Below are 16,799 nucleotides of genomic sequence, written 5' to 3' on the forward strand. Positions count from 1 at the left end.
AGCATGCTGTATCGTTAGTAATGTTCATGTAAATAGCCTGAGCAGCAGAGCTGTCACAGTGTTATTTTTAGCCCACCATGAAGCTATGGTGCACCAGCGTCAGGAGGAACAGAGCATACTGTGTGCTCATTTATGTGTGAATGTTGAGCCTCAGCCATCAGTGACGCTCTCTGGGACTTCCTTTAAGAGGACCAGTAGGCAGATGGAGAGAGCGGACTTTCTAACAGCACAGCTCAGCCCATGAAGGCGGGTTGTTATGAAACCATCTGCTTCTCCTCATGCATCCAAAACCAGGCGATTGTCCATGGATGAGTGGCTTCTGAATAGCGGCCTGCAGCAGTGACAGTTCTTGTGTCTGTGTGTCTGTTTTTCAGCCTTTTCGTCAGCTGGCACGTTTATCTCCTGAACTAAGTCATACATTAAGTTTCTTAAGTGTTGTTTTTTTTTTTTTTGTAGAAATCTTTTGTACACCTGATCCTGTTAAAAATAGTTAGACATTTTGTGAAATATCCTGTTTATGAGTAGCTTAACTTATCATAAGTAAGAAACTAACCTGGCTCTGTCCAAAGAAAATGTATTCTGCTTCACTAATTAACACTTTATATCTCATTTGTTTAATCTGTACAAGAAAACCACAAATTGAGGTTTTACGGGGGTTCTGTGCCAGAATATGTATTGGTCAGGAGCAGCAACTTACTGTAGGGAACACTTCGAGGGGTTTTCTTCCCTGCCAAGAAATAAACCTGCAAATACACTTCGGATTTTGTAACTATACAAATGAGATATAACATGTCAATTTGTGAGATTTAGAGTTGCGAGGTAGATGGATTGGTCACCTTTGGACAGAGCAAGGCTATCCGTTTCTCCCTGCTATCAGTTATTATGCTAAGCAAATTAGCTGCAGGCTTAAGCTTCATATTTAGTGTCAATCTTTTCATCTTTTTCTCAACAAGAAAGTGACTAAGAATACCGTTCTGCGTTAAGAAGATTGGCATATTTTGCTTAAGATATGTTTATATTCTTCAAACTAAACCAAAAAAGTTTAAACAATACCGAGCCTTTTCTGTCTTGAATTGGCCACCAGTCACAGTACAGTAAGTGTACATCTTAGCTTTCTCCTTCAACTTCATTATACTCCAACAGCTGGACCCTGTGGGTCCAGAATATTTGCTCGTCCCCCTGCAGGGCTCAGCTGTTGCTGTGAGGCCTGCTCGGACATTGACAGCCTCCCAACTAAAGCGAGAATTTGAGCTCATTCAGTCACACTGTGCTCTGAATTAATCAGCTTTTTTGTTCTTGAGGCCCTCCCTCTTAATCGTTCACTACAATCACACTGTGCCTCCCGGGAGAGAAAGAGAGGGCACGGGGTCGAGTGAACAAGAGAGCGAGAAATAAAAGAGATGCACTGACGGAGGGAAAATTAGAGGCTATTAAAATACAGTATTTTTGCACTAGTGCTTTCTAGTCATTATAAAGCAAGTCCTTGAGGACTGTTTTTGTGCTTGAGTAGCGAAAAATTCTGTGTATTTACAGCCGTTACTGGACTGATTATTACTGGCTCTTATTCATATGCCAACTGTTACATCTGTATTTCACGGGGGAAAATTTAAAGGGTCTGTTGAATTACAATAAATATAAGTTCCTTTTTGAATAAATAGTGCTTAATTAACCTGATTTACAGCATGTAAATGTAATCAAATGTAAATCAATCACTGATGAGTTTATATTGACAGGATGGCAAAATTGCATCATTTTCATTTATTTGAACTGTTTGACCATAACTGCAATCATTAGGACAGCACAGTGTTAATGGAGCTATTGTGTAACCAGCATTTACTGTTGCTCTGCTTTGATGAGTATTCAAACAGCAGGCCAGATGTGACAGGGGCAGGTGGTCAATTAAGCTAATTAGGTGACATTAAAATCTCTCTGCTGGTAAATCAGCTAATCTTATTAATTCACACGGAACTACACACTGATTTATTTAGCAGCAACATGGAAGTGCGGACTCACAACTTATCATTATAGCTGAACATTCTGAAAATTCTGAACACCTCCTCTCTAAGCCCCTGCTCTATATACGCCAAGTAGATTTCTGGCTGTAATAAATTACGCTGCTTACTAAAGCAGTCAAGTTAACTAATGAATCATGAGCATAAATAGAAAAATAGCGCAGTGGGAAGAAAAGACAGCTGCACACTGGAGCTCACGTCTTCTCCAAATAATGGATTCTTTTACCTAATAAATGATTCATCCTGTAGAGAAACATAGAAAATGTTGTTATTATGTTAAGGTGGAGTCGAGAAGACTCTTTGTGAATTATTAATACTCTCGTCCAAAATATACAGGTCCCTTATAATTTAAGGCTGCATTGACAATTAGGGCGGGTAACTCTGACCACAAACTGCATCCTATAATAACTATACATGCTGAATTGTTTACAGTTTCATGTGGCCATTGTAAACCATAAAAATTGTTTTCTAAGACAGCAGTATTGATCAGTTATGTCTCTGAGGGACCGCCCTGAGCAACATAACCATTTTTTCGTGCTGATCTGCTGAGAAACTGAAGGATGGTTCATAGTATTTATTGAACCAATAATGCAGCTGCTGCATGCGTGTCAAAGAGTGGACCATTACAAATCATGAAACTCAGGCAACCTTGTCAGGGATATAGTGCAGGATTGCACGTTCATACAATATAAATGATATGTTAGTCTTTTAACCTTGCATGATGTAACAGTATACCTCTACATTTCACTTGTTACACCACTAGTTTGGTACAGTCGGCCCAGAATGGGGGAGGCCTGTTCTGCTGTTGATGCGTGCTTTGATTTTCTCAATCAAGCCTTGGCTCCTTTATCATGACAAGTCAGCTCTCAGTGCCGTGAAAACCTGTGTCAGGAAAATGGGAACAGTGTGTCTATTGATCACAGTGAAACATCATCTCACATAGACATAAAGCAGGTATCCTTGAGGGACAGCCTCTGCAAGTACTCTGTCAGTGCTGCCGGTGGTCAAAAGTACAGCAGGAGTACGCCTAGTGGACATAACTGTGAGAGATGTGCTGGCTTCACTCTACACAGTGGGTACAAATACCTCAGATAGATTAGGATGTTTATGTTACATGACAGGACTTGGATCAGTGTCACTTCAATTTTTACTTCGCAAAACATATCTGTTGGTCGTTACAAATATATTTATATATTTTTTCATTGCAGCATTGCCTCTGACCCTTCTTTTCTTCCCCTCCAGGCGTTCAGCCAAGCTTACAGCAACCAGCGTAAGGTGGCAGAGGATGGGGAGACCAATGAGGAGACGTTGCTGCAGGAGTCGGCCTCCAAGGAGGCCTACTACATGGGGCGTATTTTGGTGCTGCAGACGGAGATGACCCTGAGTCGTTCTGTGGCGTCCAACGCCCAGTCCGAGAACGAGAGGCTCAACGCACTCACGCAGGAGCTACGAGAGGTGAGCTTGTCAACAAGAGAGTACACCGTCTGCAGACGATTGATCAGTTCATGCTAGACGAGGAAAACAATATATACTGTATATGTGGGAAAATGGCATCTTATTAGCTGACAGTAGATTGGGACACTCATTTTAGTAGCTTAAATTCTCTAAGATATTAATGTATTGCATTACTTAAGATGATTTTTTGTATGGATAGTAATAAAGTTATATTGTAAAAACCCTTGGGAACACTTAAACTATAATGGGAAAAAGCTGAAGATTAAAGAAGTGCAAAATGATCTGTAGTTACATAGAGGTTTGGTGGTTGTTGAGTTTGAGTAAAAGATCTCCTTCATTTTGAAATGTTTTGTCAGAGGATCCATCTTGTGTCCCAGAAATAAAGAAATCGGTAAATCAGGATTGTCAGCAAAGTGCAACAAACCAGCTCCAATTTTGCATCTTTGTAATTGTAATCTCTTGACTTTTATTAACTTACATAAGATCAGTGTGTCTGATAAAGGCCAAACAGTCACAGTGACAGAAAGGGGTCAAACCTGACACAGTGAAAACAATATGCACGTGCGTACGTGCAAAGCGTGCGCTTAGGTGTTTAAACATGTCTGCAGCCACTGTGTCGGCGCAGGAGTTCGAGCTGGGGTCAGACGCCGCGGCCACGACCCCATTGTGGGGGGCAAATCCGGTGCTAAGCTGGGGAATAAGTGAAATGCCCTGAGCTCGGCACATGTGTCGGGACAGAGTGAGCCAGGCTTCTCTCATCCCACAACGTGCACTGCACCCAAAGGACACACACTCTCATTCACTTTATTCATCAGGGAGATTCGTGAGGTTGAGTTCTTACTCTCTGTACATCATTTCTGAACATGACACATATGTGAATGTGAGCAGAGAAATGTCAAACATATTTCACATTATGTAGCGTAATATTTTCAATAGGGAAGCTGACTAACTGATGAGCGTGGTCGACATATTCACCACGAGTTGCTCATCTTCACCCACACACACATGTCACCTGTCTGCATCACTATCATGGCTCTTTGATGATGTGTTCATCAATGGCTTTCGGCTCACTCTGAAATCCTCATTTGCATAAGCGATGCCTTAATGAGGAGGAGTCGCCTTTTCATCGTGAGAAGCAGGTGTTGCAGCCGCTTTGGGGGTCTAATCAAAAGGTTCCAAACAATCTTTCACTAACACTATCAACATATACAGATTCATCAAGAAATATGGTATGGGAAAATAAGTTTTACTCAATACCAGAGAAAGTTTTAATTAGCTGTGTTTAGTCTGCAGTTTTAAGTCAGAACGTGAAAGGATTAATACATTTTTATGCAGTAAACACCACCAGTTTATCTTGACTTCTGCCTTTTCTTATAAAAAAAAAAATATTATGTATTATTAGTCTCCATCCTGTGTTTACACTTTGCATTTATTCCTCATTGCCGCAGCAACAGTGTAGGTAATGATGAATGACTCCAACATTGCTGGACCTCTGCCATATTTGCCATTGTATCATGAATCCAATAAAGCTGTCCCAGTCACTATCTGTGCTGTGAAGTCCCGATTGGGGGTGAGTTGCCCCACTCTGCCCTGTGTGGCGGGCTCATTGCCATTATTGTGTGCCGCACTGTCCATGACCCCGGCATCTGTAGCCCCTGATCAGCTACGCTTCTGTAGAACCTCACCGACAGATAATTGGCCCCCTAATCTGGTCCACTTCATACGCAGCTAAGTGTAATTCCCTGCACTGTCATGAATATGTAACTGGACAAGATGTTGCAAGGGAAGGTCATTATACGTCATCCAAAGATGTTTTATAGTTTGATTTGTTATTTATGCTAATAAGGTTTGTTCTCCTCCGTGCAGTCATACTGTACTTCTATGTACTCGGCAGTCGATGCTCCATTAGCTCTAAAAGTATAGGAGCTGCTGTCACCTACTGTACAAATCAAAAGATTCAGTGTATCATAATGTTCTTTAGTTTCAGTCCAGTTGCCAGTTCTAAAAGCACATATACATTAGGAACTTCTCGGGGTTCAAAGCACAGAAGAGACCATGCGTCTCAGGTCTCTGAGTTTCTTCCTCCTGTGTGTTTACCCACCCACTCCTGACAATATCTCTGGGTCAGCACTTCTGCCATATGCGCTGAGAGCTGCAGGAGAGCCGCAGGCAGCACTGCAGTGAGACACACATGAGCATGTAGATTATAAATAGTTTATTGTTTTCTATTCCATACTTAATACAATGCTTCAGTCCTGTATAGTTTCATTGTACTGTACACATTTACTCATATCTTTGTTTTAAAAATAAGACCATCATTCCTAATCTGCTTGTCATAAGGGGGCAGAGTAAAAGCAATGTTATGCAATAATAATATACTGTATAGTTCATTTTTAGGAAATACAGGGAACAATTGTCCAGACTGCCCAATGTAAAAACAAAGTAATACATTCAAAGTGAACTGGTCTGAGAAAATGAATAAATGAACCCTCTTACACAACCCCTATCAACATGTAATTTAGTAACTTAACAGGTTCAGTTCTTTCAAAGCTAATAGAGAGGATATTCATCCATCTCCCTATTCCCTGGAATACAACTTATAACTAGTAGTTGTGTGTGATGGTTTTGCTGAGGTCTCAATATATATTCCCAGTGGTACTACTTAGATTTATGACTTCTGTGGCCAGTGCATTCCTCTCATTGACACTTTATCTGGTCCAGCAGATGCTCATGTTTTAATCTGTGCTCAGCAGGTGACCCCGAAATAAGGATATTTTAGAGAGTCTGAACGTGCTGACTCATTGCATTTAAGATAATGAAATTGTTTGATAAATGTCTTCATCTCGTGCTATCAGAGAGGAGAAGTATGTACAGTATGGGTCTGAGAGTGTAGACTATAAGTATGTACATGTGATAATACTTTCTGTGAACAAACTATGTGACAGTTAAAGCATAGATTTTAGGTTATAAACTGACTTCCCGTTTTTTTCCTCCTCATTGAACCCATCTCTCTCCCCCCTTCCTTGTCTTTTCATCATGTTTTTCTTTGCTCCAGAGTAATGAGATGCTGGAGCTACAGAGGACCCGGATGAGGGAAGAGGTCAAGGAGTACAAGTTCAGAGAGACCAGACTGCTTCAGGATTACACCGAGCTGGAAGAGGAGAACATCACGCTTCAGAAACTGGTGTCTACGCTCAAGCAGAGCCAGGTCAGTATCAGCTCATTCAACTAACTTCTCAAATGCACCAAACACCAGCAAGTCCGCCTCATGCCGACGTGTCATCGCCTTCAATGATAGGAAACCAAACCCCTTCTCAGTGGAGATGAATGACTCACACTCAGTTTCTGAGAACACTTCCGTAACCCCTTTATGTTTTCACTTCCAGGATGCACTGAGTCAAACAGTGCTCCCAGCTCGTTGCTCATCATCCTTTATTTGCCTGAAGGTGCTACAGTATCCCTTGTCCAATTAAGCAGAGTCATACAGTCTCTGTGTGGGCTTCAGTCACTTTCTGTCCAATACCTGTGCTGGAGCAGGATAACGTCATATGTCTTGTGATGTAATGTAAGACTTTAATACTGCTGATCTTACTGTAGATTACATCAAAGATTACATCAACATTTTTACCACATCATCCAGCTTGTTTTTAGAATGAATATTCTATGAAACCACGGATCATAACCAAAATACTATGTTGTCACAGAATACTGAGTCAAAAGAAGTTTAGTCTTTGGTTTAAGTCGCCTTTGCTCTAAAAATATTAAAATAATTTAAACAAAGAGTTAAAGGGGAAAACACTTTATTAAGGTCCTTTCATAACTTATCTGCTGCTAATTCTTTTTACTCACACCTTCCTTGTGTCCCCTCAAGTGTGACTAGGGATTGGGCCACCAAGTCCTTAACAGACTAAATGCTTTAAAATGTAATTAAGTATTTCAATTAATTGTTTTTTTACTCTTTCTTTCCTGTTCCTGCTGTTCCTCAGGTGGAGTATGAGGGACTGAAACATGAAATCAAGGTACTGGAGGAGGAGACTGTTCTGCTCAACAGTCAGCTGGAAGACGCATTACGCTTGAAGGACATTTCTGAGGGTCAGTTGGAGGAGGCCTTGGATGCCCTCAAGAGTGAGCGTGAGCAGAAGAACAATCTGAGAAAGGAGCTGGCCCACCACCTCAGCCTGAGTGACAGTGTCTACGGAGCAGGGGCCCATCTGGCTCTCACTGTCACTGGCGTTGAGGGCCTCAAGTTCCCAGAGGAGACCAACGGGACCAACTGCACCAACGGCAGCGCCATCCCTGCTGCTAACGGCAACAATGAGGACAGCAATCGCCGCAACGGCCACGTTCACACAGGCACCGGATCGGTTAAGATGAACGGGGACTACCGACCAGGCCGGAAAGGAGAAGGCCTGCACCCCGTGCCAGACCTGTTCAGTGAGCTCAACCTGTCGGAGATGCAGAAGCTCAAACAGCAGCTGCTGCAGGTGGGTCTTAAGAAAATATAGCAGTAAATCCGTCATTAAATTAAGTTACCCAGGATTTAACCAAAGTAAAACCATCAGTCTTGACCTGCAGATGCACGAAAGCATGCATTCTTTGTTCTTTTGTATCATTGACTGTTATTTTCAAGGTCAGCACTGACGCTACTTAAATACCACATTGGTCGTGTTTCAAGTTACCGTCTGAAAGATTTCAGTTGCTTTAAAGCTGCTACCACGCTAACCTCAAGACAATTTACTGCAGCCCGAAGCACATTATAAGACTAGCTGTATTGATCCACAGTTCAGTTTTTAGTAGAGAGACTGAGTCATCTTATATATTTTCCTGCTGCATTCTGTGTGGGTTTGTGTATGTGTTTGTTCGGTATACAAATTGTTCTGTGTTCAGTGTTCAGTGCTGCACTGATGGAAGCTGTTTTTTTGTCACTGGTAATGACAAGGAAATGACAAGGTGAGGACAGTTTGGGGTCGAGAAGAAATACAGGAAACACAGTACTACAGGTTTCACTGTATGATAGTCCTAGCAAACAAAAATACAAAACAGCATTTAAACTTTGTTATGACACATTTGCATCAACTGAAACACATATTAATTAATTATTTTGAAAGTGATGGACCAAACATATTCAGTGATAGTGGCAACAGCCTATGTCCATGCCCAGATGAATTGTAGATCATGTGTTGTATATAATGTATACTCACATATGTGTTTATGTCATAGTGATGAAGCTGAACCTTAGCAAAGCAAACCCCGTCCAGCAGTAGAGGCAGTACAGTTGCGTGTGCAATAAGGAGACCTGTCAGGGTAATAAGCATCAAATAGGAACAGGGAGCAGAGGCAGAGGCAATACAGAGACAGAAACTGACTATATTCTGCTTTTACCTTAGAGACAAGGGGTCAGAAACGAGGCCTAACTGGAAAGTGACACCAAAAGAGGGAAAGACAATATCATATTACTTTTTTTCTCCACAAGAACTGTGCTTTTATACCACAATTAGCTCAAACTTTGCATTGTGATAAGCTATATCCATTAATAGAGTATACATATAGGGCTTATATAATAAAGTATAGGAACTGTATTTCTCACCTAAGTGCAACAGACACTCATAAACAGGCACATCTCACAAGAGGAACAGTGTGTTAGACTGCATAAAAATCAAAGGTAGATTAGATTCATGCTAAAATCTAATCAAGTCATTACTGTTCATTTTTACCCTAGCTGAGCTCCTCAGGGAATCACACAATTAGATTAACCGCTGCTATATTAGTAGTGTGGCTTTCTCTGTAAACACAATTACTCACAAATCAATTTTCTCTTTCACGTAGATTATTCTGGTAAAGACGTAAACGCCAGCAGCATCAGGCTTCTAATTGCCAGTTGATTTTTTTTTTCTTTCTCAATATATAAAGAACATACCATTGCACACAATTCCATTTTAGGTTTTTACTCTAAGTATTAATCATCATTGAATTTGTTGTAAGTATTTTCTTAGCTTCGTTCGCCGACTGAAGAGTTGCATCAATAAAGTTTAACCCTTTCAGCGCTGGGGGAGCACACTCCACAAGAAGTAACTAAACAGCACCTCATTTTAGTTCCCAATGTCTTTACTAACACCACATACTTTTGTACAGTCGGAAATACAGGTCAACTGATATGACACATTGTTATTCCATGATTTGCTTGTGTTTGTTCTTTTGCAGCCTTATAATGATGGCTGCTTGGTACAGTGTCTTTATCTGAGTTATTCAGGTCATACTGATTACACATTTGCCTAACGGAGTCCTGCTATTCTGTAGCTTTTATCAACTCCTGAATATTGCTGCTTTTTTTGCATGGAAATGATTTAAGTCAAATATGTCTGATCTGTTAACATGACAGAACGCATCGATGCAGTATTATATAAGAATATACAAAGGCCTTGGACATTGGTTCTATGAACATGCATCACATTAAACATATATGCAGCGTTGCAGTCTTCCCTCACCGTCTTGACTGCCTCTCATGTGTCTCCCGTCCTGCAGGTGGAGCGCGAGAAATCTGCACTGCTCATGAACCTGCAGGAGTCACAAACCCAGCTGCAGCACACACAGGGCGCCCTGACCGAGCAGAATGAGCGGGTCCATCGGCTCACGGAGCACGCCAACAGCATGAAATGTCTCAATGGAGACAAAGAGCTCGATGACCCACAGGAGAGTGAGAAACCTGACGGTGGCTCCTTCTCACCACCAGCCAATGGTCACCATGATCCAGACATCCATGGCTTCGAAATCCTGGAGTGCAAGTACAAGGTGGCGGTGACGGAGGTGATCGACCTGAAAGCAGAGCTCAAGGCCCTGAAGGAGAAGTACAACCTGGCTGTGGAGGGGCAGGGGGACGGCCACGGGGACGACAGGGTCCAGGCAGTAAGTGAACAGGTTTGTCACTATTTCATAAAGTGTATGTTTTTATAACTGCATCAATAGTAACATTAACCTTTGCAACAGAATATCGTTTATATAAACCTCACTCAGTTCTGTTTTGCACCCTGTGATGTTTCAAATGTCCAACTGATTTCTTCCAAGCAGTTGACTCATTTGGAGCATAGTTACCGTGAGAGCAGGGAGAGGGTGGCGAGCCTGGAGGCAGAGCTGCGAGCAGCCGCGAGCACAGCCACAGAGAGCCAGGGCATGCTGAATACGGCACAGGATGAGCTGGTGACCTTTAGCGAGGAGCTGGCACAGCTGTACCACCACGTCTGTCTGTGCAACAACGAGACACCCAACCGCGTCATGCTGGACTACTACCGCCAGAGCCGCGTCACACGCAGTGGGAGCCTGAAGGGCTGCGACGACCATCGGGCCCTGCTCTCGCCTCGCCTGGCCCGACGCCTCGCTGCAGCATCCGCAGCCTGCTCCCCCGATCCCCCGCGCAGTCCCATGGACTCCCCGTCCAGAGACGCCCATCACAATGAGACAAAACCCAACACAGTGGACTCCTGTCACAGCAGCCCAACCCGCAACCCCTTGGGCTCCCCAGTCATCAGCGTATCTCCTTGCCCATCTCCAGTGCCCTCAGAGGCCGGCGGGGACCTGCGGAAGGAGCCCATGAACATCTACAACCTGAACGCCATCATCAGAGACCAGATCAAACACCTCCAGAGGGCGGTGGACCGCTCGCTGCAGCTGTCCAGGCAGAGGGCCGCGGCCAGGGAGCTGGCGCCAATGCTTGACAAAGACAAGGAGCTGTGCATGGAGGAGATCCTCAAACTGAAGTCCCTGCTCAGTACCAAGAGAGAGCAGATAGCAACACTCAGGCTAGTGCTGAAGGCCAATAAACAGGTGAAAGAGAATTTTACTTTGTACTTAATATACCATGAAAAATGTAATATTCATGCAAACTGAAGGAAACCTTTTTTTTGTCAGAGATCTGAATTAGACCAACATACTGTAATAAAATGTGACATTGTCCTCATTGCAGACAGCAGAGGGTGCACTGGCAAATTTGAAGAGCAAGTACGAGAATGAAAAGACGATGGTGACAGAGACCATGATGAAGCTGAGGAACGAGCTGAAGGCTCTGAAAGAAGATGCCGCCACCTTCTCGTCTCTCAGGGCCATGTTTGCCACAAGGTGAGAGCGGAAGTACGAGGCCTCTCAGCTGCAAAAGTGAAAATTTGAATGTTCCTTAAAATATAAAAAGAGTATGCATGAGCTACAGACTGAATCTGTGTTTCTTCCCTCTGTACATTTGTCTCTCTCTCTCTCTCTGTAGATGTGATGAGTATGTTACTCAGCTGGATGATATGCAGAGGCAGCTGGCGGCAGCAGAGGACGAGAAAAAGACGTTGAACTCCCTCCTCCGTATGGCCATCCAGCAGAAACTGGCCCTGACCCAACGGCTGGAGGACCTGGAGTTTGACCACGAGCAGATTCACCGTGGCCGCGGAGCTAAAGTGCCCAGGATTAAAAGCAGCCCGCCCAAAGTAAGTGGCAGAGGCGCCTTCACAGCTCCCTCCAGTCCCACCAGGCTCCACAGCCCCTCCATTATCACCAACCACACCTCCCTGACCCTCACCAGTCCTCCCTCTATAGAACTAACCGCCTGTCCATCCATGTCCGCGTGGCCTTCCGACACACTTTCTGAAACAATCCAGAAGTCAGCTTTAACTTTTCCACCGAACATCAGTTACCCTCATTTTTCTCTCGGCCCCCTGCCCACTATGGCAGACCCTGAGCGGCTTACCTTAGAGTTCAGACGACTAATTTATTCGAGACAAGACATAGGTCGACTGTCGCCAAATCACAGCGCCGGTAGCCCTCCCTCAGTGTCTCCTCACCTTCGACGAAGGCGATGACGCATCAACTTCCCTGCACCCCGCACCCCACACCGATATCCACTATGTACACAGTTCACAGAAGGCATTGGATAATGTGGGACACAGAGGGGAGGATAAACTGGTTTCACATGTTTATGGTTTAAACATGCAGCAACACTCAGGAAGAAGGAGCCCATGACAGCTTGCTCCAACCTCAAAAACAGCCTTTTTCTTATTGTTAAGGTCTGGACTGCATAGACTTTTCTAATGAACACATTATGAATGCGAAATCAGGCGTATTTCTCTGAAAAGCTCCTACGATAAAATGTGACATTAAGTATCCATCTCTTAGAGCACTGGGAAGTGTTTCAAAGTGAACACAATGCAAAAAATGGCTGCAGCTTCTGCTTCAGCATACAGTGACTCACAGCAACTCCCTGTGGTTGACTCTATTAATGACATGTTATAAGGATTATTTTTTACATTTTTTTTTCAAATGTAATTTAACTACTCTATTCCATAAAACTATTATATGTTGTTAAATGATATTTCATCCAGTTCGTTCTTGCATGCCTTATTTTTCACATCTAACGTTCTGTAAAAAAGATTTTGACAGGCTAAAAGTGTTATTTGGTTTTTGATATGTTGTCCAGAGTAATATGGAAACCAGTCAGACCTCCCCTCTGTTAATCAACCTTCTATTTGACTGTCCCTTTGTTCACCTCTCCACTTAGCCTATGTGTAGACTCCAAAAAGAAAAGCAGAGGGTGATGAACTAGATCCATTTCTCAATAAACCTCTCCCACAGTATTCCCAATTTTCTCCACCAGATGGCAGTGTTTGAGAACATTTCCATTCTCTTTCCAGACAAATGCTGTTCGACCTCTCTCTTTCTCCCTCCTTTGTCCTACCTCAGATAATCATAAAAGAATATAGCATAAGCAAAACAGCATAAACAACATTTTAAGATAACACAATGCCGTATATGAATATGATTGAGCCGTGGGCAGCAGGTGCTCTGGAGTTGAGCCGGACTGGATTATTCAGCAGTATATTGACTCTGTGTGTCCTTCCCTCTTTGTGCTTTACCAATCAATATCATATTGGATTTTTTCAAGTGTGTTTGTGTAAATAATCCATGTCTGTGTCTCTTTGTTTCCACCTCCAGTGTCTAGTGGTGCAGAGACTGGTCCTGTCAATGTGATCAGATGTTACTGGTTTAGTTACCTTCACAACTATGCAAGCAAATACTGTAATTGACAGGCAGTATATCATTGACGTAGTACAAAAAACACTGATTTCCAAAGTTGGGGAATCATATTTCTTATCCAATTAAAACAAAATGAGGATGATTTTCCCCTACAATATGTAAACGTGTCATTGTAGCAGCAAACCAGTATTAGTCTCTGACAAGGTCTTCCCCCCGTCTTGTCCTCCGTGTTTTCTCTGTCCCATTGTCTAACACGGAGTGTCACCACTCTGTATATTTGTCTAATTTATCAGTCTCTTGTAGATTGTCAGCAGCCTGCTGCCTCAGTACCGTCACTCTCCCCACAACTAAGGCGAGGGAGAGCCTCCCTAGCTCGCAGGTAAAACGCTGTACAACCTGCTAGTAGTAGGCTCATTGACATCTATCCATTGGTCCATCTATCCACTCCACGCCATAATAAACACGGTATTCACATTCTGTTTAATTCACACAAGTTCTGTTGGTCGCACACCTGTATCTGTAGAAGTTAAATGGTTCTGAATGCTCTCAGTTTTCACCCTTTACATTAGCTAGATATGAACAGCTGATGGATGTGACTTTTGTTTTTTACTTGCATGTAAAGTTTTGCATGGTAGAATTCTATACCTGCTTTAACCGGATATATCTAACGACAATTCTACTTTTTATAATTGTGATTTTAAAAAACAAGCATGATGTTAACTTAGAGACTGGGCAACAAGTTGTCCGTCTTTATTTTTGTCAATGGACTGAGACATAAGATAAGATAAGATAAGATAATCCTTTATTAGTCCCGCAGCGGGGAAATTTGCAAGACATTCATTCAAGGCAACTAGGAAACTGCTGACAGATCTGAGGAAGTGTTTGGTTTTAGTGTTGCTGTTTAGCCAACATTCCCCAATTCTGTTTTGTTCTAGATGTTTTAACAAATATGTTATCTTGAAGAAATATGTTATATGAAAAGCCCTTTCCTCGTTCCTTGTTTCCTTGTGGTTTTAAAAGAATTGTTTGACTTTTTGGGAACTATTGGCGAAAAAGTGTATACCCCAAAAAGATGAACTTTTCCTTTAAGAAAACCAGGTCAGCCTTTTTGGCCTCATCACATGTTGCATTTTTGTTTGTTGGTCTTATTAATTCTCTTCATTGTCTCTTTGCATTATTACAGTGCTAAATTTTTGGCAGACCTCCAGGAACACGGTGCAGTCCTGTCCAATAGCAGTAGCCTTCTCTCCCCCTGCGACCCTTGTAACTGTCTGGCCCAGCAACTGCAGCCCCCCGGCACCTAACCTCGCTGCTCCGGTCCAGACTCTGGCCTCAGTCTGGAAGGAGTCTTGAGAGACAGAGACACTCTGGATTGGGGTTCCCTCAGTCAACACCCCCCCCCCCACCCCCACCCCCACCCCACCCCACCCCAACCTAGCGGTCCCACCTGGTGCTTACTGGACTCCGTGACCCCCCCTCCTTAGCGCTACATGGTCCGGCCTTCAGCTAGGCCTCCTGGTTACCTGGGTCGCAGAAGAAGAGCAGGACACTCTCTTCTTCTCTGGATGTGACATCATGTCCTGGAGAGGACTGAACTGAAGTGACAAGTCACGGGAATATTTTCCCTTATTCGTATTAGTATTTATTTATAATTTATTTACTCTATTGATTATTTATTTACATATCGATTTGTGACTGAGATATTTATTACTGGAATGTTTTTTTTTTCTGTATTGTTGGTTATTCTTCGATATGGAAATCAAGACGTGTTTTACTGCTGTGGTGAGGACAGTGATCACAGACAATTTAACACATTCCCTACTGTACATGGCCGGTACTCCTGGACAAAGGAAAACCAAAGCAACCACAGCCAGAAACTGTAAAAGTTATTTCTGGTCTAATGAACAGGTTTAAAGTTGCCTAACCATACTATACGCCATTTAAAGTGTTAGATATTTTTAATATAGTTATCAAAACATAGGTATCCCACTTTTTTTTCATACAGCAGGAGTTCAGTTTGACATTGCACACAGACTAAGGAAGGAAAACATTATATTGTATGAAATTGTTTCTTGTGGTGATGATGGGTGGATATCAATTACCCTTATTACATCACTAGTCTTTTTTGGGGTTGGTTGGGTTTTTTTTATACAGAAATTTTGTTTTTTGCAAACCATGTGCATACAGTAAAGACTACTTATTTATTTTATACCTCCTATTATTTTTATTTACTATTACAGCAGACTCTAGTGACATGGTTGTGACTGTTATGTAGCTCAGATCTCTTCAGAGACTGGGATGTACGAGAGACGGAGTGTTTGAGATCAGGACTAGGGCTGCTGGTCTGGGTTTTTTGCCTTTTTTGAATTGCACAGGTTTAAGTGACCATGAAGTGAACTGACCGCCATCTTTTTTTACATTAGTTAAGAGCAAAGGTGTGCCTCATCTAGAGTTACCGTCAGAGTGATGTCAACAACTGTATTCTCACCATGAAGTGTTAGCTCCTTCACTCTAATGGCCACAACCCCAGGAAACTGCTGTTAACAACCCTAGATCCTCCTATTGAAAGTGACGGAAATTACATTTTCAATATCCCAAGGTACACTTGTCTGTCATCTTGATTTCTCCATGCTCAGCTGTCCCTACATTCTACCTTCAAACAGTATGCAGTTCAGTCCAAGCACAATTATGCACTATGCATTATAGCAATACATTAGTTCCGGTCGTAGACTGATCTGATTGAGATTTACTCAATCTTTCAACCATTTCTGCCACCATGAACTAACCAGCAGGTTCGCAAGAAACATAAGACAGCAAGAGTTTATCCCCCAAAAATTTGGACACAACCAAGATTGTTTCTTTTTTAAACACTGTTTCGATCATAGAGGAATGGGGCTAAGTCTGACTGAGATGGATGTAATGTGTGAAGTTTGTTGCATAATGGAAGTCCCATTTCTCAGTCGTTATACCCTCATATTAATGTCTATAATGTTAATGTTCTCCTACCTGCACTGAACACATATTTTTGCCAGATGAATATGAAACAGATAAACTGAAACTACATAGCCAGTATAATGTTGTTACGACAGATAAAAACCTTTCTGTTACATCAACAATGAATGAGTGGGCTCTTTCTGTTCTCTGTGTGTACATTTGTTGGATTTGTCTTTGTTAACAGTGTGTTACTTTTGCAACTATGGAGTGATGCAAATATTCGTGGTCCAAAAGTAGCTTATGAACCCACGCAGGCTCATTGGTGACCTAACTCTCTTGGTTTGTTTGCACAACATAGCAGTGGATGGAAAGAGACTAATCCAGTGAAAGAAA

General features: G+C 42.5%; 1 protein-coding gene across 4 annotated transcripts in view; it reads left to right on the forward strand.

The window, feature by feature from the left end:
• Positions 1-13,823, forward strand: part of bicd1a (bicaudal D homolog 1a) — a 28,791-nt gene extending 14,968 nt beyond the window's left edge. The window contains exons 2-9 of one of the 4 annotated variants that reach the window (XM_054620003.1): positions 3,255-3,467; positions 6,523-6,675; positions 7,454-7,951; positions 9,990-10,382; positions 10,530-11,285; positions 11,425-11,576; positions 11,719-11,929; positions 13,776-13,823. In XM_054620003.1, the coding sequence (XP_054475978.1) occupies positions 3,255-3,467; positions 6,523-6,675; positions 7,454-7,951; positions 9,990-10,382; positions 10,530-11,285; positions 11,425-11,576; positions 11,719-11,929; positions 13,776-13,823 (2,424 nt within the window). The remainder of the gene's footprint in view (positions 1-3,254; positions 3,468-6,522; positions 6,676-7,453; positions 7,952-9,989; positions 10,383-10,529; positions 11,286-11,424; positions 11,577-11,718; positions 11,930-13,775) is intronic. The other 3 variants (XM_054620004.1, XM_054620006.1, XM_054620007.1) reach the window with 3 other exon arrangements.
• The last annotated feature ends 2,976 nt before the right edge of the window (positions 13,824-16,799 follow it).

This window comes from Anoplopoma fimbria, chromosome 19, assembly GCF_027596085.1.
Source record: "Anoplopoma fimbria isolate UVic2021 breed Golden Eagle Sablefish chromosome 19, Afim_UVic_2022, whole genome shotgun sequence".
Classification (NCBI taxonomy): domain Eukaryota; kingdom Metazoa; phylum Chordata; class Actinopteri; order Perciformes; family Anoplopomatidae; genus Anoplopoma; species Anoplopoma fimbria.